At 39.7% G+C, this 27,994-nt stretch overlaps 3 protein-coding genes and 1 long non-coding RNA gene across 7 annotated transcripts in view; 1 reads left to right on the forward strand and 3 right to left on the reverse strand.

Moving 5' to 3' along the window:
• Positions 1-2,288, reverse strand: part of loxl4 (lysyl oxidase-like 4) — a 25,585-nt gene extending 23,297 nt beyond the window's left edge. The window contains exons 1-2 of the mRNA XM_023284923.3: positions 2,135-2,288; positions 815-1,162 (exon numbers count right to left, since the gene is read on the reverse strand). Of these exons, the coding sequence (XP_023140691.2) occupies positions 815-1,162; positions 2,135-2,249 (463 nt within the window). The 5' untranslated portion in view covers positions 2,250-2,288. The remainder of the gene's footprint in view (positions 1-814; positions 1,163-2,134) is intronic.
• The window catches only part of LOC111578268 (uncharacterized), a 21,791-nt gene extending 9,981 nt beyond the window's left edge, over positions 1-11,810 (forward strand). Inside the window, exons 1-3 of one of the 2 annotated variants that reach the window (XR_002746978.2) lie at positions 11,065-11,108; positions 11,213-11,306; positions 11,455-11,810. This is a non-coding gene — a long non-coding RNA (uncharacterized LOC111578268). Of the gene's footprint in view, positions 1-10,333; positions 11,307-11,454 lie in introns of those variants that run through there. The other variant, XR_008604322.1, reaches the window with a different exon arrangement.
• zgc:123010 (uncharacterized protein LOC641500 homolog) lies at positions 5,168-15,188 on the reverse strand. Of its 3 annotated transcripts, none has more exons than XM_023284927.3 (16): positions 14,984-15,188; positions 12,196-12,278; positions 12,029-12,109; positions 11,860-11,916; positions 11,561-11,773; positions 10,618-10,731; positions 10,348-10,393; positions 10,054-10,144; positions 9,810-9,951; positions 9,569-9,673; positions 9,274-9,367; positions 9,093-9,126; positions 8,873-8,947; positions 8,617-8,719; positions 8,402-8,523; positions 5,168-8,285 (listed from the first exon to the last, which is right to left on the reverse strand). In XM_023284927.3, the coding sequence occupies exons 1-16, from the start codon at positions 15,039-15,041 to the stop codon at positions 8,150-8,152; spliced, it is 1,554 nt and encodes a 517-aa protein (XP_023140695.2). In that variant the 5' UTR covers positions 15,042-15,188; the 3' UTR covers positions 5,168-8,149. The 3 variants fall into 3 exon arrangements, with proteins under 3 accessions (XP_023140695.2, XP_023140693.2, XP_035810831.2); XM_023284925.3 differs by having other exon boundaries at positions 8,873-8,950; positions 14,984-15,186; XM_035954938.2 differs by lacking the exon at positions 14,984-15,188 and adding an exon at positions 14,592-14,948 and having other exon boundaries at positions 8,873-8,950.
• A 2,694-nt stretch (positions 15,189-17,882) lies between these two features.
• On the reverse strand, positions 17,883-24,161 carry pyroxd2 (pyridine nucleotide-disulphide oxidoreductase domain 2). Its single transcript, XM_023284924.3, has 16 exons — positions 24,007-24,161; positions 23,681-23,700; positions 23,486-23,579; positions 22,992-23,065; positions 22,705-22,860; positions 22,367-22,520; positions 22,170-22,231; positions 21,986-22,083; positions 21,750-21,891; positions 21,506-21,640; positions 21,355-21,427; positions 20,387-20,540; positions 19,502-19,653; positions 19,096-19,202; positions 18,609-18,729; positions 17,883-18,355 (listed from the first exon to the last, which is right to left on the reverse strand). Exons 1-16 carry the CDS (start codon positions 24,128-24,130, stop codon positions 18,285-18,287), a joined length of 1,737 nt encoding a protein of 578 aa, XP_023140692.1. The 5' UTR covers positions 24,131-24,161; the 3' UTR covers positions 17,883-18,284.
• Between the last annotated feature and the right edge of the window lie 3,833 nt (positions 24,162-27,994).

The following is a 27,994-nucleotide window of genomic DNA, read 5'->3' on the forward strand; positions in this document are numbered from 1 at the left end:
TGACAGCTCCATTCCAGTCAGTATGTCAGTTAGCCCACATAAACACTAGCATTGCAGAGGAATAGGGATAGACCAATTATCATGGCTGATATTTGGCATTTTTCCAATTATTGGTAGTGGTATTTTTATTGGCAGTTAATTGCTAAATGAAATGCATTACTTCAGGTCTGATGCAACCTGTCTATAGTCACTCTGTGGTCTCATAATGTCTCAAGCAGAGACGGCAAAAATTGAACAAGAAACACAAGCTGTTGCCACAAACCAGGAAATTAGCTACTTTCACCGTGGCTTAGGCTATGAAAATGGCTAGTGGCTAAGTTAGAAGGCAAATTACTGTAAACGGAGTCTGGAAAACAATAATTAATTATGTTTTAACATATGGACCTTAGTGGGCAATAAAAGTGATAAAACAGTTAAAGATTTTAAAAATGAGAGGCCCTTTCTAACTTACATATTCAGTTATAGTCACCCTTAGTAATGAAGACACCTAGTTATGAAAGACAGATTCTCTGCTGTAACATGCAAGTATTACATGTAATGCATATGGGTTCCAAATATCTATAATCGGTGTTTCTTGAAAGCCAATAATTGGCATAGCTACTAGCCCCTTAAAAACCCATATTGGTAGAGCCCTACTGTGGATACATACAACTTAACTGACGGTTTAAATTAATTATCCTAGTTGTCAAAATGTTAAGCCCTGTCAGAACCTTTGTTTATCACCCACATAAACGACACAATGGCGACATTTGACCTTTCCTCTACCCACCAAAGGGAGCTTGATGGTAAAATTGGTACAAAGAAGTGCTCTCACCCGCTCCTTCTCCATACTTGGCGCTGTGAGCCCAGGTGACGCCGCCCTGGAAGCCCAGTTCTCGGCACACCACGTTGGCCAGCTTGATGTCCACCTCGTCGTCGCACACCGTCCCCCAGGTGTTGTTGTGCAGCACCTCCAGGCGCCCTTCGTGCGCCTCTCGCGCGTAATTACCCGCCAGACGCACCTTGGCCGTGGGCGCCCGGGCCGCTCTGCGCTGAGATGACGTAGTTCTACGAGGCTCTGCGCGTGCGGGGCAGGAGAGGGACAGGAGGACGAGGGTGAGGATGAGGAGGGGCAGGAAGCTCAAGCAGAAGGTCCGGGACATCGTGAGGAGGAAGAGGAGGTCTGCAGGTAAAGGTGGAAACACAATTTTAAAGCTCCAGGTTTTTCCTATAGGCCATAATGAGAAACACCTATCATCCACTGTAGGTTTATCTTAAGACTTAAAATACCTTCTGTAAATACCGAGTAATTCCCTTTAACACAAGTCAAACAGCCAGCCAACATGGAGTACTAGAGGCCTGGTTATTAAACAGACCAACGGTGACATCCTCTGGATGAAATAATTTAGGTGCTCTACTGAGGAGCTACAGCCATGCGGGCTCTTCAATGTTATCATGAAATGAATCATGCCCTGAGACAGTTACCATTACAGTGCCAGCTTATCTGTTGACACTCAGACAGATGCAACTTGATTTTGTTTTTGCAGTCCCGCATTTGGTTTTAGTCACTGCTGCAGCATCAATCTTGCAGTGATGTAACTACAGCCAAAATACATAAAATGAATACTTTTCACTCGTGTCAAACATATAATTACAGATACAGTTCACCTGAATAAACCTCCCCCCTAAGGCTAGCTGCCTAGACAGAAACATGAGGCAGGTTTTTAACTGTAGGTTAACAAGTGTCACAGCCAAACAAGAACACAGCGGTGGAGACAGATGCTGAAACGCTAAATCACTGCAGGCCACAGGACCACACTGAGCACAGAATATACAAAATATGTTTGTGCAGGCTGGTGATATAATTATAAAAGAGCAAACCATCAACAAGCAACTAGACTCTAAACTTGAATGAAGATGCATGCAGCTTATGTGCTATGACTAAGTCTTACATAGAACTGAAAACATTTTTGAGTACTGTAGCTCAATTAAATTTAGAAATGTATCCACTTCTAGTAAAAGAATTGCAGTCTGCGCTTACATTTCATTTTCCCTTAAAACACCTGTTATGCTTAATTGAGAAATAATGTGAAAGTCATATAATATTCTTTATCAAGAAAAAAAAACAAAAGGGAGAAGGTGAAAGTTCACTCACCTGGCAGGCAGCAAGTGTTGCAGTGGTGGATGTCACTGGCAAAGGGGAGAGTGACTGAGTGAAGGAGTGTTTCTACTAAGTGCTCTCCTTCCCGACTTCTTCCCTCCTTCTCCATATATCCCTCCCTGCCTCCCTCACTGCCTCCCTCAGTGCCTCCCTCCTCCTGTGCAGTCGTTCTCTCTGGTCCCTTTTCTTTCATATAGAAAGAAAGAGACTTACGTAAAATGTTAAAATGTAAAGCTGCCGTATTAAATTCCAACTTAAGTGTCTGCGTAATGTCGCAACAGTATCCCTATAAATTCTAAAAATATCAAACAAGTGGGTTTCTTGCACTGTTTTCCTTGTTTTAACATATTCTGTATGTCTTTCTGGCGGACATTTGTACAACAGTGGGTGAATACTTTTGAAGCACTGTCGAATGAGCTCTGAGATGAAATATTGGGTAGTTGTTCTTCACAGATAGATGAATCGGATGGCAAATGTTTGAGAAATTAGTCTCCAGCAGCCCACAAGACTCATTAATTTCAAGATGGGATGTTCAATACTTTCGCAGAAATGGACTTAATACATTGTGAAACTCATTTTCATTATTAAATCAAGTTTTTTTTTCTCCTCACGTTTGTGCCTCTCCTCATCTCTTCTCTGATAGGCTGACGATGCTTTACCTAACTGCATCCTCGGAGCCTTACACAACTTTAGGGTAAACGTGTGTAAATGTAACCAACAGGAAGGACTCTGGTTCCAGAATAGTTTCAAACATCAAGTTCCAAGTGTCTTAAAGAAGCTCCCTATACCACAGGGTAGATATTTCCTTGTTGAGATGGCCGCAAACCACCAAGTCTAAAATAGGCCCAGCCTCACCGTAGCCATGGTGAACGTGACTGATGAGAATATGCTATACCACCCTAGCCCAGCAGTATGTTACTATAGTGTAACCTATCATCGTGGTGTAGAGAGCATAAAGATTTAACTCCTCAGTGCATATCCACATAAAATAAACAAGGAAAAAGTTCTGTTCGTGGCTTTTAAGAAGGGTCAGTTGAGGCCTTTCTACATGTTCGGAACTTGTTTATTTATTTTTTGAGTAATTTTGGAAGCATTTGGGACAAATTTAGCTACATGGAAATGTTTGGCCTCAGGGTGTTGTGTTGATAAACTGTATTTGAGTTTTCAAGTAAACCTTAGTGGGCACCTTTCTAAGGCAGCAAGGTTTATTCTTAGACATGAAAAATTACAATCATGACAGGGGAGGTAGGAACCAAAACATCCACCGCAACCGTAAAAACACTTACTCGTATGCAGATTTGCAGCAGGGTCGAAAAGGAATCACAAGGTACATAAACGTGTGTATTTGTGTGCACATGTAACCTTTGAAGCTGTAATTGACATGTGTGTGTGTGCCAGTGATGGTGCGACTGGGTGGCACGATGGTGGTCCCTCCCTGGCTGGTAAACCCGAACAGGAAGAGCAGACCCCCTATTAGCGGGGCCAAATCAGAGGGATCTCCAAGGCCGACAGGGAGAGAGAAGGAATACGTAAGGAAAAAAAAGCAAAAGGAAACAAGAGGCGCTAAGGTAAAAAAAAAAACCCCAAACTATCCTTGCTGTGTGTGACATCCTTCCATTATGATTTATGATGCACTGTTGCATATCAGACTAATTAAACTAGACTAGACAGGTGTCCCTGCCTGAATGCCGATACTTTTACAGCTCAGTGGGGGTGTGTGCTAGTGAGAGTGTGCTACAGGGATCTCAGAGGCTCAGAGGGCTAAGAGCATCTGAGCAAAGCAGGTCTCTGTGGCAGAGTGCTCTCTCTCTCTCCATCTCTCTAATTACACCGACCGAGCCGGCTCTGCCCTTACCCACAATCTGTGGAGGCATGAAATAAATACATGCTCTCTAACAATAAACAAGTGCCTTTTCAAACGACAGCGCCTCCTCATGCTCACCCCCACTGCCGACTCTCCAGGCTTTCATAATGCTTTTACTTTTAACTGGCTATAGGAGCATGTAGGCTCATACTGTATGGAGGATATGCGACACAGAGTGTGGGGTTGAGAGTGCAGAGCTCCATATAGGTTAACCTTGTGTGATTTAGTATCAAAAGCTATGTTTGACTTAATCGTAATCTGTAAAATTATATATAAATTGTTTTCAAATATGATAGTGTATACATTTCACTTGAATCTAACGTATGATTGAAAATCCTCATTAGATGCAGTTTTAAAGTGGCACTCTGCCTACTTGGTATTACACATTCCCATATTCTGGGGTATTAAAAAAGCATTGGGGTCTAGTCTTAGCCAGGTTTTATAAACACTACATTTCCCACAGTTCCACTTGTCTTTTCTTGAAATTTTTTATTCTTGGCCAAAACTGATATAATCCTGATGACATTATGAGGGTTAGTTTTATAACTGTGAAAGTCATTATACATCTGCTTTCACAAGTTGAGTAGTTCTCATTTGATGAGTAGGCGACGCCTCATTTATATATGTGGACTGCCCCTTTAATTTTGCAGCATATTGCAGTCTCACTGGGAAAGATCACACATTCAATTGCAGGTGGCTTCAGGCTTCAGTTACTCTCTATTTTAAAAGGCATCTGTTGCATAATGGTTGCTTTTCCCACACATTCTCAGAGCTGCTTCCATCTCTCCCTGACCTGGGTGGTTAGAGATTCCTCAGTGCATCTTTAATGCTACCCACACAAGTGTCTTTTAATAGTGATTATAGGGTTACCATATTCCCCGCACACCAGTCAGGCCTTTTTCATATTATGTAAGGTTTTTGTGCATCAAATATGATTTAAAGCAGCATCTTGGTTCCTGGTGATCAAAAAGAATGCATGCAATTCTTAGGATAGTTAAGTTGGTGACATATTTCACTGTGAACCTTTCAAGTACAACTCTGCCATCTTGTGGAAGGCAGGAGAACCACATAGCGCCACCAGAAGGTCCATGCTCAGGACTTATTAGCAAAATAATTACATACCTCACTTATTCTGGTGTAAAGACGCAGATACACATAGTATGGATGGTTCATATGTGTTTATTAAATATAAAAGACTCTTTTTTGCAGTGCAGTAACAATACAAAATATTTGAGAGATTAATAGGATTGCAGTGCTCTGGTTATAAACGCATACATCGTAATTAGAAATACATTTTCCTGGAATAGTTTGAAACACGATAAAGAGACTAAAAACAAACCAAATGACAAACATTGAAGGGAAAATGTTGGTAGAATTTGAAATATTTAATAAATGTAATTAAAAATATGCCATGGTAAAATTAAAACACATTTTAAAAGTCGACAAAACTGAATGCATTGTGAAACCATAGTTAACAGCACCAATTATATAAGAAAAGAGCAAGTATGTTAAATCAGCAAGTGCAGTCTGTAGGTTTGGTGTCTAATTCCTTTTTTCACAAGTTTTAGCCACGAGGCAGAAGGTTATACAAGAAAAGCAGAAGTGCAGCATGTGACAGTGTTTGCACTAAAGAGTTCTTAATAATGTCTGTCTCTTAAAGCTTAAAGAGAAAACAGAAGTCGGGTGTTTTGATTTGTAATGCATTACTATAACTTACCATGAAGTGAAAAGACAAAATGGATAGTAAATTAAAAGGTGAATTCAGTTCCCAAGGTATGTTGTAAAAAAGAAATAGAAAAAAAAATGTATAAATACAAAAATAAATACTTTAACTATGCTGTGCATAGTTTACAAGTGAACGTAGTGTGGACTTAAACCAGCTGTAATTGTTGTCTAGTGGATGATACAAACACATGCCAATGGGCTTTAATGCACTGTCTAGTGTTGAAATGCATGAAAGAAGGTGGTTTTTACTGCAGAGCCATCGGATTCTTCAATTCACTGAAATACTGAAATGGAGGCCCTAAGGTCTTCATTTAAACACTGCTTTTCAAGATTCTAAAATTGTGTATTATTTTAAACATTCTGCTGTGAATGTGAGCACACATGATTGACTGTCAAAGGCGGGAGGTGTGAGTTTATGCCTGACACAAAACTGACAAACATTTCAGTACTTATCCTTTGCATAGACCCAAAACAGTTTGATGTTTACAACGTAAATGTGCCAAGAAATCATGATCAGTATTGTAATGCTGAGATAAACACTTATGAAGGCTCTTAATTTGAATTGGGAACACAGATCAGTGCTGCACCTAGCTCTCCTACTGTCCACACAGCTGGAAGAAGCACTTCACGCCTGATATTTGAGTCTGGCTTCATAACCAACTCATCACATATTGCCACTTTACACGACCCTTTGACGTCACATTTGAACGCACTAGGTACCTTTTATAGTCACTTTTTTAACATATGGGATAGTTTGATAGAGCTATAAAAATCCCTGAATGTCAGAAATAGATGACACAAATCCACAGTCAAATGTACTATAGTGGTGTCACCTTTTTGGGTTATGAGAAGTTTGCATTGTAGCACATGATTAATGTTGTGAAAGGATGTATTTTAACCTAAACCATGACCTTTTTCCAACCTTAACTAAGTTGTTTTGGTACCTAACCTTAGCCAAAGAGCAAGTGAAAACGTGACATAAGTCACAAAATAAAACAAAATTAAGGGGAAAAAAAAATGTTTCAACACAGGACTTCTGACTTATGCTAGCAACTCTCAGACCTCCCTATGAGGCTGTATTAAACTAAAGAGAAAAAAAAAGCTCCTATATTTCTTCAGGTCTGAATATTTGTGTTGGTGGCACTGACACCAACACAAATCTTGGGGATTTGATAAAACAGTATTTGACGCCCTTGGGATAAGAGTATATTGGACATTTAATGCCATCCAGAAGATCAAACTAAAAAAGGTGGGGTTCAGAATTGCCAAAAATATAAAACAATACCTCTTGGACACAGATTCACCAAAATCTGAGCGCCACAGCTTTAACAAAAGCATTTCCATTTTACTGGACTGCATAATACTGTCAGGTGTTGCTATTATTTCTACCACACCCTATAGGTACGGCTATGAAGGACACTATAAATTGTCATGACAGCTGAACAGACACCCAGTGAGCATAGTGAGTCTTTCCAAGGGCAGCCACCCGGTAAATTAAGTGAGTTATGCACCTAATCAAGCCATTATTACATACAATTTTGTAATTCTTCAAGTCCAGCTGTGGCTCTTAGATCCATTTACCTACATATGATCATCTTAACTAAGGCTACATAACATAGTATAAAGGCACACATCTGGGTCTCTGTAGCTTATTATTTAAAAAAAAAAAAAAAACAACAACAACTGATCTGCATAGTGGAGGTACTTGAAATGTGAAGTACGTCCATTTCTAAGTCTTTGGTCTGGTGGACAATGTTGGCACAGGAACAACACACAGCCCCAGTATTAACTGTAGCCTGTTGTGAACAGCTGTGGACAACAGGTACACATGCAACTGTTAAAATATTTCATAAACCAAAAGGTCAATTTACGGTTCTTTAAAATGGTGAGGAACACTGCTCTGTGGAAATTCTAGAGGAAACGGTCCCAAACATGATAAATCTATACCGATTCCTTTTAGGACCGCTGTACATGGCAGAGCCATTACTTTTTCCACAATAGTGAACCAAAGCAATTACACTCCATCCTTATGTTGTAGGCTCGTGATGTTAAGTTGCATCCTTTAGCGAGGAAATGGGTCACCATGTTGCCATAAAGGGCTGAGAATATGAAGGTGGTTATTTAAATACTACACCAGGTGATTTTGTTGCTCCCTTCTGGATAGTCTACTAAGCAATATCAACCAGTCTGGTGTTAGGTTGAAATCAAAACCTTCATGTTCCCGTTCCATAGCGGCACATGTGTGACCATCCCTCACTCACAGCCTCAGTGCTGGCTCTGATCCTTTGACTATTCTGGTCCATTCTGCCACAGTTACTATTTTTAGCCCAAAGACCCTGGTCCAGAAAGTACCAGCTCCATTGGCACAGTCAGTTCATCGCAGTTTCCTGTACACTACTGAGGCAGAGTGTAAACTGATTTCAAGGCTGCCAGGGTTTCCTGTCCTTGCCTTTCTGTTCAGGAATGTGTTTGTAGCGACATTTTTCCCCAAAATGGCAGCCAGTGGTTCTCCAGAAGTAACACTCGTCTCCGTTCACTGGCCCACGTCTTCGAGGTCTGGGCAGAGAGACACCAGAAAGGCATATTAGCTATAAAAGCAAATAACACTGGCATCTTATTGCATGATTTGATTGACCTAGGGATTTTTAAGGTATAGCTGAACTGCCTCTTACCCAGCAGTTGCCCCAGCCTGCTGTGTGACAGGAAGACAAGTCTTGAGTGGAATGGGAAGGACCCTCTGAGTGCGACGGTCAGGATAGCGAACCACCAAACGTGTGTTTTCAATACAATAACCCTGTGACAGCAAGAACGCATGAGACTCTAAGCCCCTACTTGTGTTCTTAAAACCAGACACAATATTGGGAGAAGAGACATAATAAGTACTTACATTTAGTTTTTCCATGGCACGAGCAGCCATGGTTGCATTCTTGAAGTTGACAAAGGCACAGAATCTCTCATGCAGCACACGGATACTCTCTATCTCACCATACCTACAGTAAGAGACAAGCAATAGACAAGTCAATAACCACCTTAGGTAAATATTAGATTTCTACATATCTGAATAGAAACATTGTGCTTCTTTGGACTAATCTGAATGTGTAAATTACGTCAGTATCAAATATTGTACCACACTAGCATCATACATTTTAAAAAGGTCCCAAAGGTGTTTCTCGGTTAACTCGGTTGTTACGTTTCCCACCCAGAGAGATGGACAAGGACTTCTGACAGAAAGAGGAGAAAGAAAGCAGTTAAATTACAGCTTTGATGTACAGTTTAAAAATTATGTACTTATTTTAACTAAAAGTTTAGCTACTAACTCCCACTAAACCCCAGATGTAATTGAACAAACAAATGGCCACTCACCCTGGTTGCACAACTGATGGATCTTGGCCCACAGCTGCAAAGCAAAAAGAACTTCAATACTAGAAAATATTGCAAATCAGCTGTTTGATTTCACCATATGGCTTACTCTATACACTACTGTTCCCCAGTGTTACAAAGAGAAATTGCTGGTTCTTTTAAATAAATATTCACATGGTCTTACCTCTGGCAGCATCGGAACAAGACGCTAGAACAGCTTGCACAGTAGAAAATTTCTCCAGCAGTAGGACACTTTGCATTTCTTCAAAACCAAGCTCCTGAGGAAAGAGTAGTGAAAAATAATAAGCAGCAATGAAAACAATTAGGAGTAATGCCAAACAAGTCAAGTGACCAATAACCAATGATGACAATTGTTCCCATTAAAAACGTAAAGTTCAGAAGAAGCTGTGGTTGTTTTCAGTCACATCTGCCAAGTCTAGAGGAACAACCTTTGTCCCTTTGTTTGCTGGTGTATTTACCATTAACTGCAGCACTTTGCAGTTAAAGAGGTCATTGACAGCCTCCTCACAGTCTTTGTCCAGTTTCAGGACCTGCTCCATTGCCTGCTCTGCCTCACTGTACCGCTGTAGCACAGACAAAGGCCAATGCAAATTAGTTTGAAGAGGATAGTTATACTACATAGGCTTCAGAATGAGGCTATTTAGGAGATATTTCTTTGATTACATGTTATATCCCATGGCCACAGTAGCCTGCACTCACCTTCATACCCATGAGAGCACTGCCCTTGCGGAAGTATCCTTTGGGCCAGTCTGGGGCCAGTTGAATGGAGCGTTCAGCATCCGTCAGGGCCTGAGGGTAATGCTCCAAGCAGTAATAACAGTAAGAACGATTCCCAAAGAACCTACAGGATGTTATTTTAAAAAAGCAAAAGGATTATGTTACATCTGTGTGAAATCTATACACTCCTTTAGCAATAAATTAGTCATGACAATAGAAGATGTACCTGTAATCATTTGGATCACATTTGATGGCTTCTGTAAACATACTGACTGCTTGTGCATACTGCCCCTCTTGCACCAGCTTTATCCCTTTTTCTGCAGCACAGAAAGAAGATTTGTAAACAATTCTCCAGTGAGACAGTAGCCCAAGGCCTCAACTGACCGCAATGCTGCATGCTGACATGCTTGTACAAAGGAATGTGTAATCAATAATGTCCTTGAAGCCTTTGGTTCTGTTTCAATGAATAAGCTATTAAAATGCAGGTTGTGTACCGTTTTTTGCAGAAATCGTTCCTTACCTGTCAGCGACGCGCTTTTCTTGGTCATCGTGTCAGTTCCATTTGTCTGTAAGTAAAATATTATTTTCATCACTTTATATTCACGAAAGCATGCACGTACACATTAACACCTGCTTTAAAGGCTTTCATGGTCCAGAGTCCACTTTTCCACACATCAGACTTTGGAACTGTGAGAGGGACACACTGCTCCCACAAGAAAAATAGTGGGCAGTTTTGACAGGAGACTTCTGTACCTACTCATCTTACATTATCTATATAGCATTTGTTTACCTCTCTCCTGGCCTCATTCTCCTTGTTTTCTTTGGACTTGCGACTTGATCCTTTGGGTTTGATATGGCTAGCAGCATTAGCAAAGAAGGCACTGCTTACATCCCACTCTGGCTCCTGTGAGGCACAAAAAGACAAACACTGGAGTTAAAATTGCCCTCCAGGCTTACAAGCATGCAGATTTTCACTATGAATGCTACATCACATACTACTTCATACTCTGGCGCTTGATGGCTAGTTTCTAAAAATAATAGGAGGATTCAACATGCATATTGCACCAGTATAATGTGTAAATGTCTGATAAATTGTAGTATTTTTCTCCTGCACAGTATTGTTTATGTATTAAGAAGACATTGTAGTCCTGCAGTGCCACCTTGTGGTCTGTTCCGCTTTTATTTTGTTTAGCGTGCGTTTCTTCTTCTTCTGCGGTTTTTGTGACGCCGAACTTCCTGTTTGTCTAAACAACGTTGTGCTCACACATCGTCGGAGAAACGGTAGAAATTGTCTAAAAACAGTAGTTATACATCACATTTATCTGTTTGAATTGTATTAGGGAAAAGTTTACATTGTGATTTACCTCATTATCCTGTATTCGTAGCTCTGAACAGCGACGTGTGTGTGTATATCGAGCTGGAGAGCATGCTAGCTGATGGCTAACACTTAAATTAGCGCCCATGGAAGGGCGGAATGAGGTATGAAAATGTTAAATATGCGTTATTATCAGATGAGTTGCGTTTTATTTGTATTGGAGGTAAACATGATTTATATGTGAACATGATTTATATGTGAATTGTTTGTGATACTACAGTGAGGCATTTTGTATTCTGTTTAATTCTGTAGTTTTCACGGTACACCGTGCTCGTGGAGACCGAGACTAAATCAACACCCGTTTGAAACTCTCTGTCTTGCTGAATGAATCCAAGGGGCCGCTACATAATGAACCTACCTCTTCAGTGGATCTGGCTTTGGCCTTCTGATGTCCTCTGATTCCTGAAGGAGTCATGACTGGAGCGCCAACATACTTGTTTGAGGCGGCTGATTTTGCCTCTTTTTTCTCTTCTTTTTGCACACTTTGTTTCTCGTCCTCAAAACCAACTTCAGCTTCTGACTCACTTTCATCCAGTTCAGACTCTGCACCACCATCCTCTTCTTCATCATCCTAATGTTTAGGACCATTCAAATATTGAATTATGTAAAGTCAAGGAAGATGTAGACTGCATTCAAATAGGGACTAATGATTGTTACCTGTTCAGCACTGTCATTCTGCTTAACCTGTTCCTGCTTCTTTCGTTTTCGACGGCGCTGAAACAGATGCAGTACTTTGAACTTAAGAATATGCATGACTTTACCCATCAGACTCAGTAAAATAATAATAAACAAAATCTTTAAGGGGAGTAAAGATTTGCCTGCTTACCTTCCTCTTGGCTTTGCGTCGCTCTCCCTTCCGCCTGACCTTCTCCTCCTCACTCAAATCCTCTTCTCCATTTAATGCATCCTAAACACACACCGAAGTTGAACATTGCACATTGTAACATCACCCTTTGCAGTCCTGACAATGTCAGTCTGACACCATTTGTTTACCTGTGACAAAGTGGCGTCATCCCTTGGGTCAGGGTTTGCGGCACCACAGTCCATCTGCTCCTCCTGCTGCTGGACAGGAGGGCCTTTTAGGAAATAAACAGCTCATCAGCTAGTTAGAAGTGATGACATCATCTTCTGATGTGTTCATTTTGTTTCAGTTTTTGGAAACCAGTTTTTATAATGTTATAGCATACAAGAAAAGTAAAGTGGAGCTAATGTGCAGCTTGCTGAGAATAGCAGATGCCTGTGTTTCTTCTTCTGCTTTGCAACATAGCTCGACCAGCACATCTCTAATTAAATTTCTTTAACCTTTTGACAGGTGGGAAATAACTGTCCAGTTCTCTAAAATTGTGAAAGTGAAAACTGCTCAGTTCCTATGAAACATGTGATGGCAGCACTATCATTTGATATGATTGTACCATTCTTTTTGCTTTTTTCTTTACCCTTGAACTATACAATTTAAATGTAAACAACATGCTTCCCTTTTAAAAAGAAGGTACACAAAGTTTTGTTCAACACCATACCTTACCTTAATATCAAAACTAATGATTTGCAACAATGCTGTGCTGTACAAGAAGCACGTAACTATATATATTTAAACATCTGTTACTCTACAAGTCTCAACTCCTCATTCACATTCAGGTCTAACCACTTTGACCATCGATAACAAAACTACTTTTAAATAACAGCGGGTCGAGACAGGAAACATAATGGTTTCTCATGTGAAGAGCCAGTAAAAGCTCAACAGGACACAAAAATGAGCAGTGAACAAAAAACTGCTCAGTGAGACTGATTCACGTTGTTCCTTTTTGGTCTTACGAGACAGACGTTTACCACGGCCACAGCCCCAACATGTAACATATACAGCTGCCTCAAGTACCGTTGTGTAAGAACATCTCTTCTCAGAAGCTTGGTTGAAAATGACACCCAAAAACAGCTATGGCCCTGAATGTGTGATATGTGTGCGTGTTTTCAGAGTGCATAAATCACATCAAACCAAAAAACCCTGTAGTTGATTTAGGCCTGATGGCAGCCGACACTGCAAAACCCTGGACCATACAGGAATCCATGTGGTGTCAGATTTCCATTTGTTCAGCAAAGATTTCCAGAGTGACAAATCCATACTTGGTCTGTGACTCATGTTGTGACTCGTGAAGCACTGATGGGAGAGTTCAGTGCAATTTTACTCTTGAAGCACAAACTGTTTGTACTGCATGCTACATTGCTAGTGGGAAAAAGAAAACAAGTAGTTACCAGGACTTTCTTATTCTTTCTCTCTCTATATATATTCTCATTAGTGCTGGGACTCCACTATGAGAGAAAACTACACTATTTAAGCCTGCTGACAAAACCGTCCATCCATGTACATTCCAGGACATTTTTTTGCATCTATCACACCAAGTCTCATAGGCTTTGGTATAGAGTCTACCATCGCTATGTGTTTCCAAACATACATAGAGAGCGCAAGGAATTTCAGCTGTCCATCCCTGGCTCACTGCTCAAATGTCAAGAAACAGCCACTGCTAAGCGGCTCCATCCTTTCAGCCGAAACAGGCTTTCTGTTAAAACTTCACTATAATGGAATGTCCTCCGAATGCATAAATGATGCAACAGCGGTGTACAAAAGCAACAAAAGACTCTCTGTTTCTTTCTTGAAGGAAACTTTCTAAATTAGTGTCGAGTTGAAAGGTGAGCTCTTTCCACAGGAATGCAAAATAACAGTATCATCGTGGACTGGCACTTTAAGCAGGAAATCAGCTTCACTGCTCTTTTTCTTCTTTTACTGTTGTTCAACACGGCATTACAGACAGCGAGAAAGCGAACATAGCCTTATCATTAAGACAACTAAATCATGGTCGTTTAAAGTGATTGTAAACTCACTGAAGACACAGGTGTTTACACAACTTTAAAATGGTAACATGCTCAGTGAATCACGTTCCTCTACAATAGTAGCATGTGGCTGCAAGGCACAGTTAACTTTACAAAGTCAACGTGTCGTAAGAAGTCATCAAAAAGAAAGAGTATCCTATTCTGCTCTCTGCTGTGAATTAGTCTGATCCTATTGAAAAAGACAATATAATCAGATTAGATATGGTCATCGATATAAATTTCCGATCAGAGTTTTTAAAGATGTCTTTTAGGATACTCAGCTGCCTCTAAGGTCATTTAGGTTCATATATTAACCTGCTCTACAACCTGTAATACAAGGATATTAAACATACACGCGGAAAAACAAAAAGAGGAACAAAGTGTGGGCACATGACCAATTCAGAGACATATAACTTGATTCTTGCATAAGTGTAAACGAACGGTTAAGCTTTTTCTGAGCTACAGGGCTTTTGCCACCTATTTGAAGCATTGTTATCATACCAACACACACTAGGGAATGCACTTACATTAGTTTGGGCCTGGAGGGCACACCTCATGCTTTATATGGCACATATGTGGCATATTTAGACGTGTGAGGTCTCGGTGTCTGCTTCATGAATGCGAAAATAAGGAAGTTTCAGCTCGCACGACAACTTTATGGTACCTCCTGCGCGAACTTGGAAAGTAGTGCAAGCAAAGGGTGTAGCTGGCAGGAGGGGGAAACTCTCATTGTTTGACCACGAACTCACTTTAATCTTCACGACAAAAGACAGCAGCGAAAACACCACCACGAACACGCCGCTCAGCAAACCACACGTCAGCTATTATCCACAGTTTCATCGTCACGCGTTTCATTATCACTTTCAATCCGACTTGGTGGCTCGTTTAGAAAGTTTTTGAAAAGTGGAACGTTTCTTACCGCTCCCGAGTCCCAACAGCCTGCATATGTCTCTGGTGAATTTCATGAGCGTAACCATCCAGCATTATCCTCTCAAGTATCCCACAAAAGTATTCAAACGCGGGGATTAGGTCAGCGGGAGCACGTTTTGTAGCATTGAGGACAATCGGTAACGAATCTGCGGGAATCTTTAGTGGTTTAATCCACTTCCTGAGCGTCAAACACGGACGCTGGGTCCACCCTGAGCGGCGTCTTAAAGACACAGGACGCCGTTATCGATTATTGAACGGTTCAGATCTTGTCACGGTGACCTAGGCCAAACTAGGTCGGTGTGGATACATATAAATATTGTCCCTTAGATGTACTGACAACAGTAATAATATAAATTGAATGAATTTATAGACTGATATAAACATTTACATATAGTCAGTTTTCATTCCAGGGCTTTTCATGCGTATCTGGCTAACTTTGAAGTCGTTTTTTAGTGTAAAGATATCACAAAAAGTGGTTTTAAGCTATGTAGCATTTTACTGTACAAAGTAAGTGTATCTTTTTATATACACACTCAGTAACATAACAGTTAACCAGTAAAAAAAAGATGTATTACTATGTCTCTAAAAGGCTTACTAGCTGACTTTATGTCAAAGTAATAACACTATGCTGTATTAACTTGCTTGAATTCTTAGCCAGTGTTAGCTTAGCATGCCTGTTGATTGGTGATTTGACATTGATTTTGTCAAGAACTTAGATGTCATTGATAATATTGTTAGAGCACAGTTTTAACTTTTGTAAAAGGCTCATCAGTTCAAAGTAAATTGGCAATAATCAAATCTTATAAAAGAAAAAAGAATTGATTTAGCAGTCACAACAAGATTGAATTTCTCAAAATAATTCATGAAGTAAAATTCCATCTTTCCCACGTCATGGGGTGTGTGTGTGTATGTCTGAATATTATCACATTATAAATATTTAAATCTTGTCAGTTTTCCTCTCAGGCCGTTTCTTGAATTGTAGCAGCCTTGCTAATCCTAAAATGGCACTGCCATCATTTTACTGGTGTGAAGAAATCAAAACAAGTGGTTTTAAGGTATGTTAATCAAACATTTTGACAAAATAAGCAACTATGTCTTTCTATGCAACTATACAGAAACATAAAAGTGTATTGTCATCTGTCTGAAAGGATAACTGCGAAGTAATAACATTATGCTGTATTAGCTTACTGTAGCATTTGCGAGCTAGATTTAATTTTTAGCCAGTGTTGGCTAAGCACCCGTATTGATAGGTGATTTCACTTTGTTTCTATGTAAGGAAGATAGACGTCATAGTGTTACAGTAAAGTTTTAGCTTTTGTCCGAGACCCATCAGTTCTAAATTACTGGCAATAATCAGATCAATCAAAATTAATTCCTGCATGTTACCTACCATTTGTGTTGCGGTTAGAGCAAGTAAGAGAAGCATCAAAAATAGAAAATAAAGTTAATATGCATAAGTAACAAGACTGAATTATTCAAAAAACTAAATCTAAACTAATAACAGCTTATCAAACTTCAAAAAGAAAAGTATTAATTATGATTTCCCTAATCAAAGTACAGATATTCCAACTAATACTTTCCCAACAGTAAAATAAAATATCCCAACACCTGTGATGAACTCAAGACTTAGCTAGAGTTTGGCTGCTATGAAAGAAATGATTTAACCACAGTTTACTCTGTGTGTCACACATCACCTCTCTGATGTGAAAAAAAGTACACTGTGTAACTTGCTGTTACACCCTGAACAATCCTGTCTCGATGTGGGGCATAATTTCTAAATTATTAAGGAAGATACTGGTGCTTTTGTTCCACATGCAAGAGAGCACGCAACCCTTTCTTTCTGGAGACACTCATATGGATCCTGCTTCTGTTTGATGCTGACAGTATTTGATAAACTCAGAGGAAGTAATCCTACAAACAGCTAGTTAGCCTTCCCTAAATTGCTAAACACACCTACGAGTCTTGTTGCTTGTGTATTCTTGTCTGTTGATGCAATGGCATGTGATTCAGACTTGTGCCCTGTTCAAAAAGTGATATGAAAAGACTAGGTCTGATCTAATAAGACTGCCATTACAACTTTTACGGAGCGTGACTAGGGTGCTCACTTAGACATGAAGCCGACATGTTCAGGTGCCATCAGATTAATCGATAGGAGTGCATGTCTGAAAGGGGCTATATTGTTGCTGTGCAAAAATAGTTCTCAAAAAATTGTCACCATGACCTTTTGGGCTCCGTGGGAGTCTACCCATCTGTTCTATTGGATATGAAATTTCCCTAACAAGAAAATCAGCTTTAATGCCCTTGCCATTACTGTTACAACAAATAAAAAAATATTTATCCTGGAATTAGACTGCGCTCCTTCTTAACTTACAAGGTTTCTTAAGTACGATGTGCAAGGTCAACAATGAAGTTTTAAGATAACTTGTAAGGTTCTAGATGGATCAAACTCAGCTGGGTTTCCCATGCAATATTAATCTGCATAACTCTATCAACACAAGATCTTTAGTAAAAGATAATGTAATGCTTTTCTGTCAAAGTGCTTCTTCTAAAGAGAATCCATAAGGTCACATTCAGTCAAACGGTTATCTACTATTAGTTTCATTCTAGCATTAAAAACACTGAAAAATCAACAGTGTCCCATGAACAAAGAGGACTTTTTCTCAGGGCATTTTAAAATGCCACAGTAAAAGTAAATAATACAATTAAGGCCTGGATTCCATTTAGCTGCTTTCAGCTTTGTGGTGCTTACGGGGAGGTGTAAATGTTACTAATAACACATTTTTTCCTGTCATGAAATACAGAAGCCCTAAGACTTATTAGCAACATAAATCCCAGTAGAATGAAAGCAACACAAAACATTTCAGTAATATATGGTTGAAAGAACAGAAAACACTTTAGCTTGAATTTATTCAAAGTTGCAAAGTGTTCCATTGTGTGTCATTGAGTATCAGCTGTGTCAAAAATAGATTTGCCTTCAACATAAGTGATTTTCTGCTTGTTCAGTTAGATTACTTCATAAGTATGTCACACCTTGGTTTTGTATCTTTCCACTGGTGGACTTTTGACATGGATGACCTACATTTTTAAGCCTCACCCTGTCTCTTTCATCACATATCACTTGTATAATTAAATCAGCCATTTGTCCCATATCTTTACACCCAGGTGTATTGACAGCTAATCAAATATCTAGCTGGAGTGAGTATTGAAATTGATTTCTCAAACTAGTCAAATTTACACAAAGAAAGGTAGAGCACTGATCATTGAACCACACACTGACGTGGTGAGATTTCTCATTGATGTTTCTGATCAGCCATGACAGTGAGTGCTGCATTCCAGCCAGGAGAACCCATCACGCCGCCACCTAAAAATCATTACATGCACAAAATAGAAAAAAAGAATGAGTCAGCGGTGTTCTATGTAGATAAATCTGACACAGTTTACTCAGCCACCTGACATCATATTCATTTCTTTATCATGAGTCATGCAGATAAGACTTCATTCATAGCTCTTCCATACCAGTCAACATAACAATAATCTTAGCACTTATTACTACGCTACACACAACAAGCAGCCATATTTGTGATCTAATGTTTTAGGAAAACATTAAAGAAAACCTGGATGACAGCTGCTGCCACAGAGATAGAGTCCTTTAATTGGTGAACGGTAGTTTGAGAGAGAGGGCAAAGGTCGTGCCAGGTAGAGCTGGTCCAGAGACATTGATCCATGAAAGATATTCTGCAAAAACAAAACCAACATTTTATTTTTGTCTTTTTATATAATTATACTATTTTGAGAAAAGTAGCCTGGAATTTGTTGAATGACTGCTTCATAAATACACAAGAAACAGAAGTAAACACAGTGATGTGAGTTAAGTGTCCCATAATAGTTGCTGTGAACTTTGATTGGGTTGTGATAAAACTGTCTGTAACCATTAACTGCTTATACAACAGGCCTGTGCCTGAGCGGGTTGCAAATGGCTGAACACTGCAGAGGACGCAAATTACTTCCTCATCCAGTGTAAAGCTGACTCTGTCAAGCAAATGAGCTGCATGTCAACATTTAAACTGCCACTCAGTTCCACAATGTCCACAGCATATATACCCCTCCAGTGAGTCCAAAGATCCTCTCCAGGTCAGGCGGAGCCAGGATGTCTCTCCCCACCACGGACTTTTTAAACCCAGGGGCGTATTTTTCCACCCAGTCGAATGCTAAAGAGACAGAGAGACACATGCTTTTTCACTGAAGCAGGTTAATCAATATACATTCAGAGAGTCCTTTAAATAGTTGAGTCCCACTTTTCAACTTTCAATATCTGAACAGGACAGATTGGGGCCTTAAAATATGGTCTACAGCTAATTTCGGAATAAACATTTTCTAATATGCATTGTATTTTTTTAGAATTTTTAGATCACATTAAATTCTAGTTTGCTTGAATTAAATTTAGTAGCAGTGAACACTTTGATAGCCTTGGAGCTAGGAGAAGTCCCTTATCATTTGCCTTTCTAACCAGTGTCTGCAAAGGCCTCTCGGTCCTGATCGGTCCACTCCCTGCCCTCTATGTGGTACGGGGTGAATTGGGTGAACAGTGACACCACGTGGCAGCCAGGTGGAGCCAGAGTAGGATCCAACACAGAGGGGATGGTCATTTCCAACATGGGTCTACAGGAATAGAGGATCATGATGAGAAAAGATAGTGGGAAGTGACGGTTAGGTGAGTTATTGACAGAAATTCTGGATAGAACAATGTAAATATACATTATTTAAAATAAATATTTGGGAGCTAAGAAAACAACTCATGGCTTCTGGCCTTTTCTGACTAAAAGGTTAATTAGTCTGCAGTCTACAAGCAAACAAACTTTGATGTACTGACACTTTTAGAAAAAAATGAAAAACAAATATCCCGGAGACAGAAGCTCACTCATTCCAGGTTTACTCATGACATAAAAATATATGAACAATGTAACTGAGTCAGTTGAGGTGGTGAAAATATCTACTACAAGGCACTTTAGGAAATATTTTTAATGTGATATTTAACTTTCAGTTTCAGTAATGTGATATTTAACTTTCAGTTATGACTTTCTTTTTGAAATTTAAGTGCTCAACATTATGCTGTACTTGCTATGGCTAGTACTGTCTTGTGCAGCTGCATGATTTTATCAATAATCTACGTTAACAAGTGCCTTGTCCTCTATTATCTACACTTTGCCCTGAATTCTCTGCAGTAAGTAATGTATAACTATGAGGAAAATCTGTGCAAGAACAGTAATTGTATTGTTCACATCCAGTAGTGTCTCTTGCATGGTTGGTGTTGGTTTCAGAATGTAAACTGTTAGATTTTATACATGGCAAGTTGTATGTCTTTAAGTGCTCACGTATTTGAAGACATATTTACCTTGCTGAGGGACGTCCATTCAAGGCCTCTTTATATGCTGTCTCCAGTACCTCCACACTTTCACAGTTTAGATGAATTGAACACTGGTGATGTGGTCCAGGTTTATCATCTGGTGTGGGAGCTGCTAGGAAGTTTGGTAGCTTGTCCACTGCCACTATAATAACAGGCCACAACAAAGAAAATAGCATGGAATCAGTGCTTGCCTTTCCCTTTTCATTAAATTTCTATTTTAGTCGAGCAAAGTGTGTTGAGTTTTAGCAGTATACTAAATATCTGAATTATGGTAACTCTCAGTGCTTGTAATTTTTTGTGCCTAATACTGCTCAATTCCTTCACTTTGAATCTAAGACTGTTAAATTCTACAAAACACACAAGACAATCGTTGAGAAGCACAAAGGATCAGTTAGGAGTAAAGACTTCCTGAGTAATAAAGCCAGGCATTACTGTAATTCACAGGCAGGAGCTACAAATGCTAGTACAGAGGCAGCTAAAGAACTCTAAACACCCTCTTAGCTGTGTATGCTTTATGCAGTTTCATAATATCCCAAGCTTAGGGAGTGATCTGATCTAACACTGTAATGATACACAGCACTGCAGTACATCTGTAATACACCTTTCCACGTCTTAACAGTTCTGAAAGTGTAAGTAGTGGTTTAGTACACACGAGAACTTACTAACTATACAAGAATGGTAAAAACATGAAGGATTTCACCTAAACGTGTATAACATATGAATGTAGAAAAGCCTGTAATGTAATTAGGGTTGACAGCAAGGAGCCTAAGTGACATTTTCTTCAAAAGTCTGCTTCCTTTGAGGCAACAACACTAAATATTAACAATCTCCAATGCAACTTTAAAAGGAAAAAGAACCCTGCTCTGTTCCCCAGGTGGAAATGTTTTATGTTACGTTGGCCGTCAGAACTTTTGTATACAACTAATTTACGACTCGCGTGCAAACAGAAGATTTACCATTGATCTTGGTGACAGGTGACGTGTAGTCTATCTGATCTACAGCTTTCATGAACTCCGGAGAAAGGGCCCCCTACAATGAAAAAGAGTGCCAGAACAATTTATGACGTGTGACACAGCACTTACATGTGGTGCTTCTATTTTTTATTACCTGTGGTGTGAGGTTCTTGAAGGTAACATATGGGGTAGCATTTGATAAAACAACTTTACTGTGGATCTCTGTGCCATCCTTTAGCACCACTCCTTTAGCGGCACCATTGGAGCCAACAAGGATCTGTCCAACATCCTGCCAAGAATGAGTGTTGTGTATGCATGAAAGCCAAAATAAAGATGCTACAAAACAACTTCTATCTCCCTATAAAATAAATACCATTAAACCACATTCCACACATTACCTTCTCAGTGAAAATGTCCACACCGTATGATCGAGCAGCACTAGCAATAGCCTGAGACACACCTCCCATGCCTCCTTCCACGTAACCCCATGCTCCCTTCTCCTTTTCCAGCTCTCCCATCACATGATGCAAGAGTACATACCTTCAAAGCAAGAGCTTGACATCAGTTTTTTCAAAAAGTTAAGGTTAGACTTGTAACTATTTGAGCTTGCAGTGTACAGCAAAATGCGTCTCACCCACTACCAGGATTACTCGGGCTGGTCATGGCTCCTATGACACCATCAGTAGCCAGTGTTGCCCTCAGTGGCTCCGAATCAAACCACTGAGTGAGAATCTTTGACACAAAGCATGAGTTAGTCATGATGCAGTCTCTAAAGAAACAGCAACTGATAGCACAGCTCTGTGTAAACCATCACAAACCTTCATTATTGGTGCGGTTACAATCTCATAAAAGTCTGGAATGTTTTTGCCAAGTTTCAGTCCTTTAAATTCAGAGACAAAACCATGACTTAGTTACTGCACTACAAAAAATGAGTTCATGTCTAATAATTTGTTCTTCTGACATTACAAATATGATGTAAAATGTCCATTTTCTGAGCATGGGTCCATCAACGCACCACATTTTATAATAGGGCTCAGTGTGTTAGCCGCCGCCAGCCTCTTCCTCAGTGATCCAGCAGTGATGCCTGGAATATCTACAGGTGGAGCATCAAGGAGAGGGTGGATGGCACCTGCTAGCTTTTCAAGGTGTGCAACAAACTCTGGATAAGCCTGGGAACATGTCAAAGAATGAGTGAAGGTGTGGGTGGTGAGCATACAATAGGAATGTGGTTTTCTGTGAGAAGAAGGGCAATGGAGAGATAAAGGTCAAAAGAGAGAGTGAAAAACTTTTGCAGTTTATGCTGTGAGCTTAGATACATACAAATAAACTGGGGTACCATAATGCTTAAATCACCTCAGCATCCTTCTGTGAGAACTTTCCAATCTCCATCTGGTTCATTTTCAAATCTGAGCCCAGCGTGAGAGACCTCGGTGGAGCACCTCTTACCCCTTCCTCCAGCATGGGGGTGAAAGCATGGGGGTCTCTCATATACACCTTCAGCCCATGTTTCTAAAGGGAAACAAGGATAAAAATAATAAAAAATGTAATAAATGAAGAGCTCAGAACCAGGCCTATCACTTAAAGCCATACTGCAATCAGGTAATTAATATGAAACCTTTTTGTGAAGTGGCTATGTGTACCTTGAGCTCCAGGTCTTTGTATATATGTGGTCGTAGCAAACTGAGCAAGTAGGAGCACCTGGAGAAGTGGAAACCTGCGTACAAGAGTGTTACAGAAATGACACTCATACAACAGTGTGTGAAGCTATGTAAAAATTACAAATTACAAAATAGACTACCGGATGAGAGATCATTTAATCCCTAACACATTTCCTTGCAATGTATATACAAAATCCCTCTACCAGTATAGAGTAGTTTCACCAGAATTGCAGAAAACCTGTATTTCTTCACAGATTGTTGATTATTTGTGCATGTTGCATGTCCCTGATATTCTGTATAATATAATCCACACAGCAGTGTTCTACTGGACTATTTCTCACTTCTAAGAGTTGCTACTTTGCTGTACATTGAGCCACTAGGGGTAAGTGTTGTGCTGCTGTTTGTTAAATTTGGCTGAACTTTCCCATTCTGATCTAGGCTGAGCCAGGATCATTTCCAACCAGGGACCATCCTACCAGGGAAGATCTCCTCTGAAACAGCGGCTCCTCCCAGCACGTGTCTGCGCTCCAACACTGCTGTCTTCAGTCCTCCCTTCTGAAGATAAGCTGCCTGCATGCACAAGCAAAAGACACCTTTACCCTGTTGCAGAACCATACAGGTGTTACAGCATATTGTACAGTGGGTGTAGGGAAATGCATGCACGAACTCACTGCCACCAGTCCATTGTGCCCTGCAATGAAATACAAAAAATGTTAGCTTTCCTTAAGATGATCATTGTGACAAAATTAATATTTTGTTGGGCATGTTGTGCAAACTACTCTCCTGTAATTTTTTACAGTCAAAGTGAGTAAAAAGTTTTATAATTACGAATAAACAGTGGTCTTGCATAGATGCACAGACTAACACATGCAGATACAACTTTCTTAAAAGGCTATGACATCTTCTCCAGAGAGAACTTTAGCAAACTTAGCTGAAATGTTGTATAGCACAGCTGCTCTGTTTTTTTGCACATTTGAAGCCATTTAACAGATCTCACCTCCGCCGATGACGAGCGCGTCATATTGAGATTTCAAAGCGGTGTGAGTCGATCTGGACCCAGTCAGTGTCCCCGCAAGAGTCGCAGCCCTCCGCCCTCGATCTGTCCACACCGCTGCAGCCATGGCAGGAGTCTGAGGCGTTACTCCACATCAGTCCCCCTCCCTTTCTCCCCATAGAGCTACGCAAAGTAGATCCGGGTTTCCTGCGAGAGCCGCGACTGCGCCCCCTTTCTCCATTCACTTAACTATTCCGGACTTACAGATGGGGAAAGTATTTATATACGTGGTAGTTACGATATACAATGCATATATTTGCATAGTGCGGTGAAACTGTTAATATTTTGTTCCACTGACCAAAGACGCAGCAAAATTACGCATCCATAACGCGCAGCTTATATTTCTATAGGATCCATGAATATTGAGTTATTTATAACTTACTGATATAGCTGTGTATCTGACCCATTTAAACCCACCAATAACATAAAAAAGAAACAAAACTAACGTGAAAAGGGTGGCGAACTGTCACAATATACTGTCGTTCTGCTGGTGTCCATTTGGTGGCACAATTGTTCCATAAAACCAAGTGCACCTCCCTTCTCATGGTTGTTAACAGCTACAATAACTTTAAACGCGCACAACGAACAATTCTGCTTTATATTAGCTTGTTGTAAATATAGTATATTGTCAACAGAGTAAGAGCAACTAGTAATTAATGTCACAGACTGTCTAACATATATTGGGAATCTGCTAATATCTACATTCAAGAGTTTTTATTTGTCACATGCTCATACAGTATGTGCAGTGAAATGTAAAATGACTGTTCTCAAGGCTGTGCAAAGGCAATAAGACATTATAAAAGGACAATTCTTTGAAGAGCAACAGGAAATTAGTCACAATGTCATAAGTAATGATAGACGGTTAAAGAATGTTTGCATGTGAAAAGCAGCATTTGTTCCTGTAAGTGAATGTGACATCTTCGTAAACAAACTTGAAAAAGTATAATAATCAAAAAGTGCCATCCAAAGACTCCTTTCTTATCGCTGCTTTGGGGTTGAACTCGTCTCATCTCACAGTAAGGGCCCACATTGAGAGCTTTAAGATGAGCTCTTAACATAGAATGACCTCCTAGTGCTGCTGTTGAAGATGTCATGTTGGCCTAGTGGTTCATTTACTATGCATTAATGAGATAAGAGGCCATAGATCATGCTGGGGGCCTCAACAGGGTCCGGAGAATAGACAGAACTGGAGAGGGAGATGGGATCTAAGGAAGGTGGAGTGTTAATTGGTACAGAAACAACCAAACACAGCAGAATATAAGCAAGTTATCCTCCCATCTTGTCTATATAATGTGGATTTTTGACTGTGTTTTGCTTAGACAGTGTAAAATAATTCCTGAGGTTTATATAGATTGTGCACTCTCTTGTAAGAGGGAATGAAATGAGGCGTTATGGTGATCTAGAGTTTCCCCGCTAGACCTAACATGCCTCTCCCTTGGTGTATTAGAGTAGCATTAGTTTCAGGGAAGAGAAATGATCCCGATGCGCTGTCTGCTTGGTTTTCCTTTAAGGAACGTCTGCGGACAACAGCCAATCAACCATAACTAGATCAGAAGATCCAGGCAGGAGATTTTGTTCTTGTAAGCAGAAATTAACACTTCATTCCCCTTTGTCGGCAGAAATTCAACACTGCAGCCGTTGAAGGCTCTCCCAGGCAATAAAGGGGAAAATTCAATTAAGTCATAACAGCTCCGCACCGAAACACAATTACCCCATTTTCTGGAAAAAATGTCATCCTATATGCCTCCAGGCAGAGAGGTTCACTAGTGAAGATGAAGGCCTCTCAGCATTCATAATTATTAGAGAGGTTCACTGGTGAGGATGAAGGCCTCTCAGCATTCATAATTATTAAAACATAAACTACTGCCTTTACAGCAGTCTATAAAAGGAGTTATAGTGTAGAAGGAACATGTGAGTGTCTTTTTAGGTAGTGTCCATATCAAACTAACCCATGACGAGGAAGGACAATAGTGATGTTTGTCTCATTTAGATTATGGTGAAAACCCATATTTTTTTTCAAGCAATTTTTGTCATGTGACCAAAAAAAAGTCAGTTTATTACAGGTGCAGTGATGTGGTTGTGTAAATGCTCCCAGTGTAATATCTGGCCAGCTTTTATGATAGAATCAACATATTTGAATATCTGCACGTGGCTCAAGCTTGAACCTTTACACTTGATCTGATATTTCTCAATATAAGATGAAATATAGACACTCTGCCTATGTTGTGAACATTAATATAAACTTGAATAATCATTGAGAAATGTATCATTCATCAAGAAAGTATCAGTAGGTTTTTGACTTGTGGTCTAAATAGGGGGAGATCTGGGATTTGATTTGATTTGATTCTTAGATTTTAACCAATGGCCAGCTAAGCAGGTATGAAAGTAATTGTTAGTTGTAGTCCTTCACTGATCCAAAACATAACTGAAAAGGCTAGGAGTGCATGAATGATGAGCGATATTAATAGCTTTACGTATGTATAAAATAAATGTTTGTAAAAATGTGCTTATACATTTTTACCCATATATCAGCTCATGCATTTTTACCAAGATAATTGGATCTTGGACTCAGACTTAGATATGTACTCTAGTGGGAATTGTTGGAGTGAACATCAGTGGGCTGCTGAGTTACATTTTTAGAAACTTGCACTACAGCTTTTGTTATTCAGCTGTTCACAGAGATAGCTTGTTTTTGCCCTTATCTGACTATTTGCACATTAAGTTGGCCAAGAGCAACAGCAGATAATAACTATCAAACTGATATATTGTACTAGTAAGTTGAAAAAAAATTATGGGAAGACACACTGATTCCACTTGATTTCTTAGAAAATAATCCAAAAGAAAAGCACCACAGCTAGGTGGCAACCTACAGTTTAAACAAATTAATCTGAAACCATATTTATTATCATGTACTCATTATTTTCTTCTCAGCAACTACGTTTAGATTTAGTGATGGTCCTCTGATACCCGAGGCTTCCACACATGCGCTGTAGCTCATGAAGCAAACGTATCGAGCCACTGTGCCGAGGCGTGGATTGGTCACGTGACTCGTGACGTTTGAATCACTTCAGTGACGTTTGAAGCACTCAACTGCTTCGAATCACCTGATTGGTTCGGTTTGTTATGTGAATCACTCAGCGGGATCTAGTGTTCCGGGATAGGAGATCCCTATTTAGTGTTGTTCATTTGAATTGTTTTTCGCAGAATAGATTGTTTTTTTTGCTGTTGTTTTTGCTTTGAGAGTTAGTAGTATGTCAGATTTCGTATTTCGTAGAGAATAGATAGATAGATAGATAGATAGATAGATAGATTTTTTTTAATTTATATATATATATATATATATATATATATATATATATATATATATATATATATATATATATATATATATATATATATATATATATATATTCCCAACTTACCACCCCCATGCCACAACACCTGGCACAGAACCTTGTCAGGTGCTTAGCTAACAGACTACAAACCAAAGAACAGTTCACTGACTGTTGCTACACTTGTGGCTCTGCAGTTCAAAACTTTTGGATTCACCAATCAGAGTGGCAGCCAGTGTGAAAGAACGTTTAATAACAGAATGCACAACAATTAACATAAAGAATACCAAGCAGCAGTCATCTACATCACAAGCACCACCACAGCCTCGTCCTCCACCACCAGCAGCACCTTCCACTGGTATTTTTTTTCTCTTCTGAATAGGGAATGACTGACATTTCTGGTGATGATGATGATGATCTTCAATATTTTTCAGTTCAACTGTGGAGCCTATTAGACGAAGACGCAAGTAGAGCCTGGCAAATGCAAAGCGCCACAGCGAATGCAATTGTAGAAAGAACGGCAGACCCACTGGCTTACTGGGCAACCCACAAAACCGTTTACCCAAACTTGTACAATGGAGCCAAACATTTCCTGTGTA

This window comes from Amphiprion ocellaris, chromosome 16, assembly GCF_022539595.1.
Source record: "Amphiprion ocellaris isolate individual 3 ecotype Okinawa chromosome 16, ASM2253959v1, whole genome shotgun sequence".
NCBI lineage: Eukaryota > Metazoa > Chordata > Actinopteri > Pomacentridae > Amphiprion > Amphiprion ocellaris.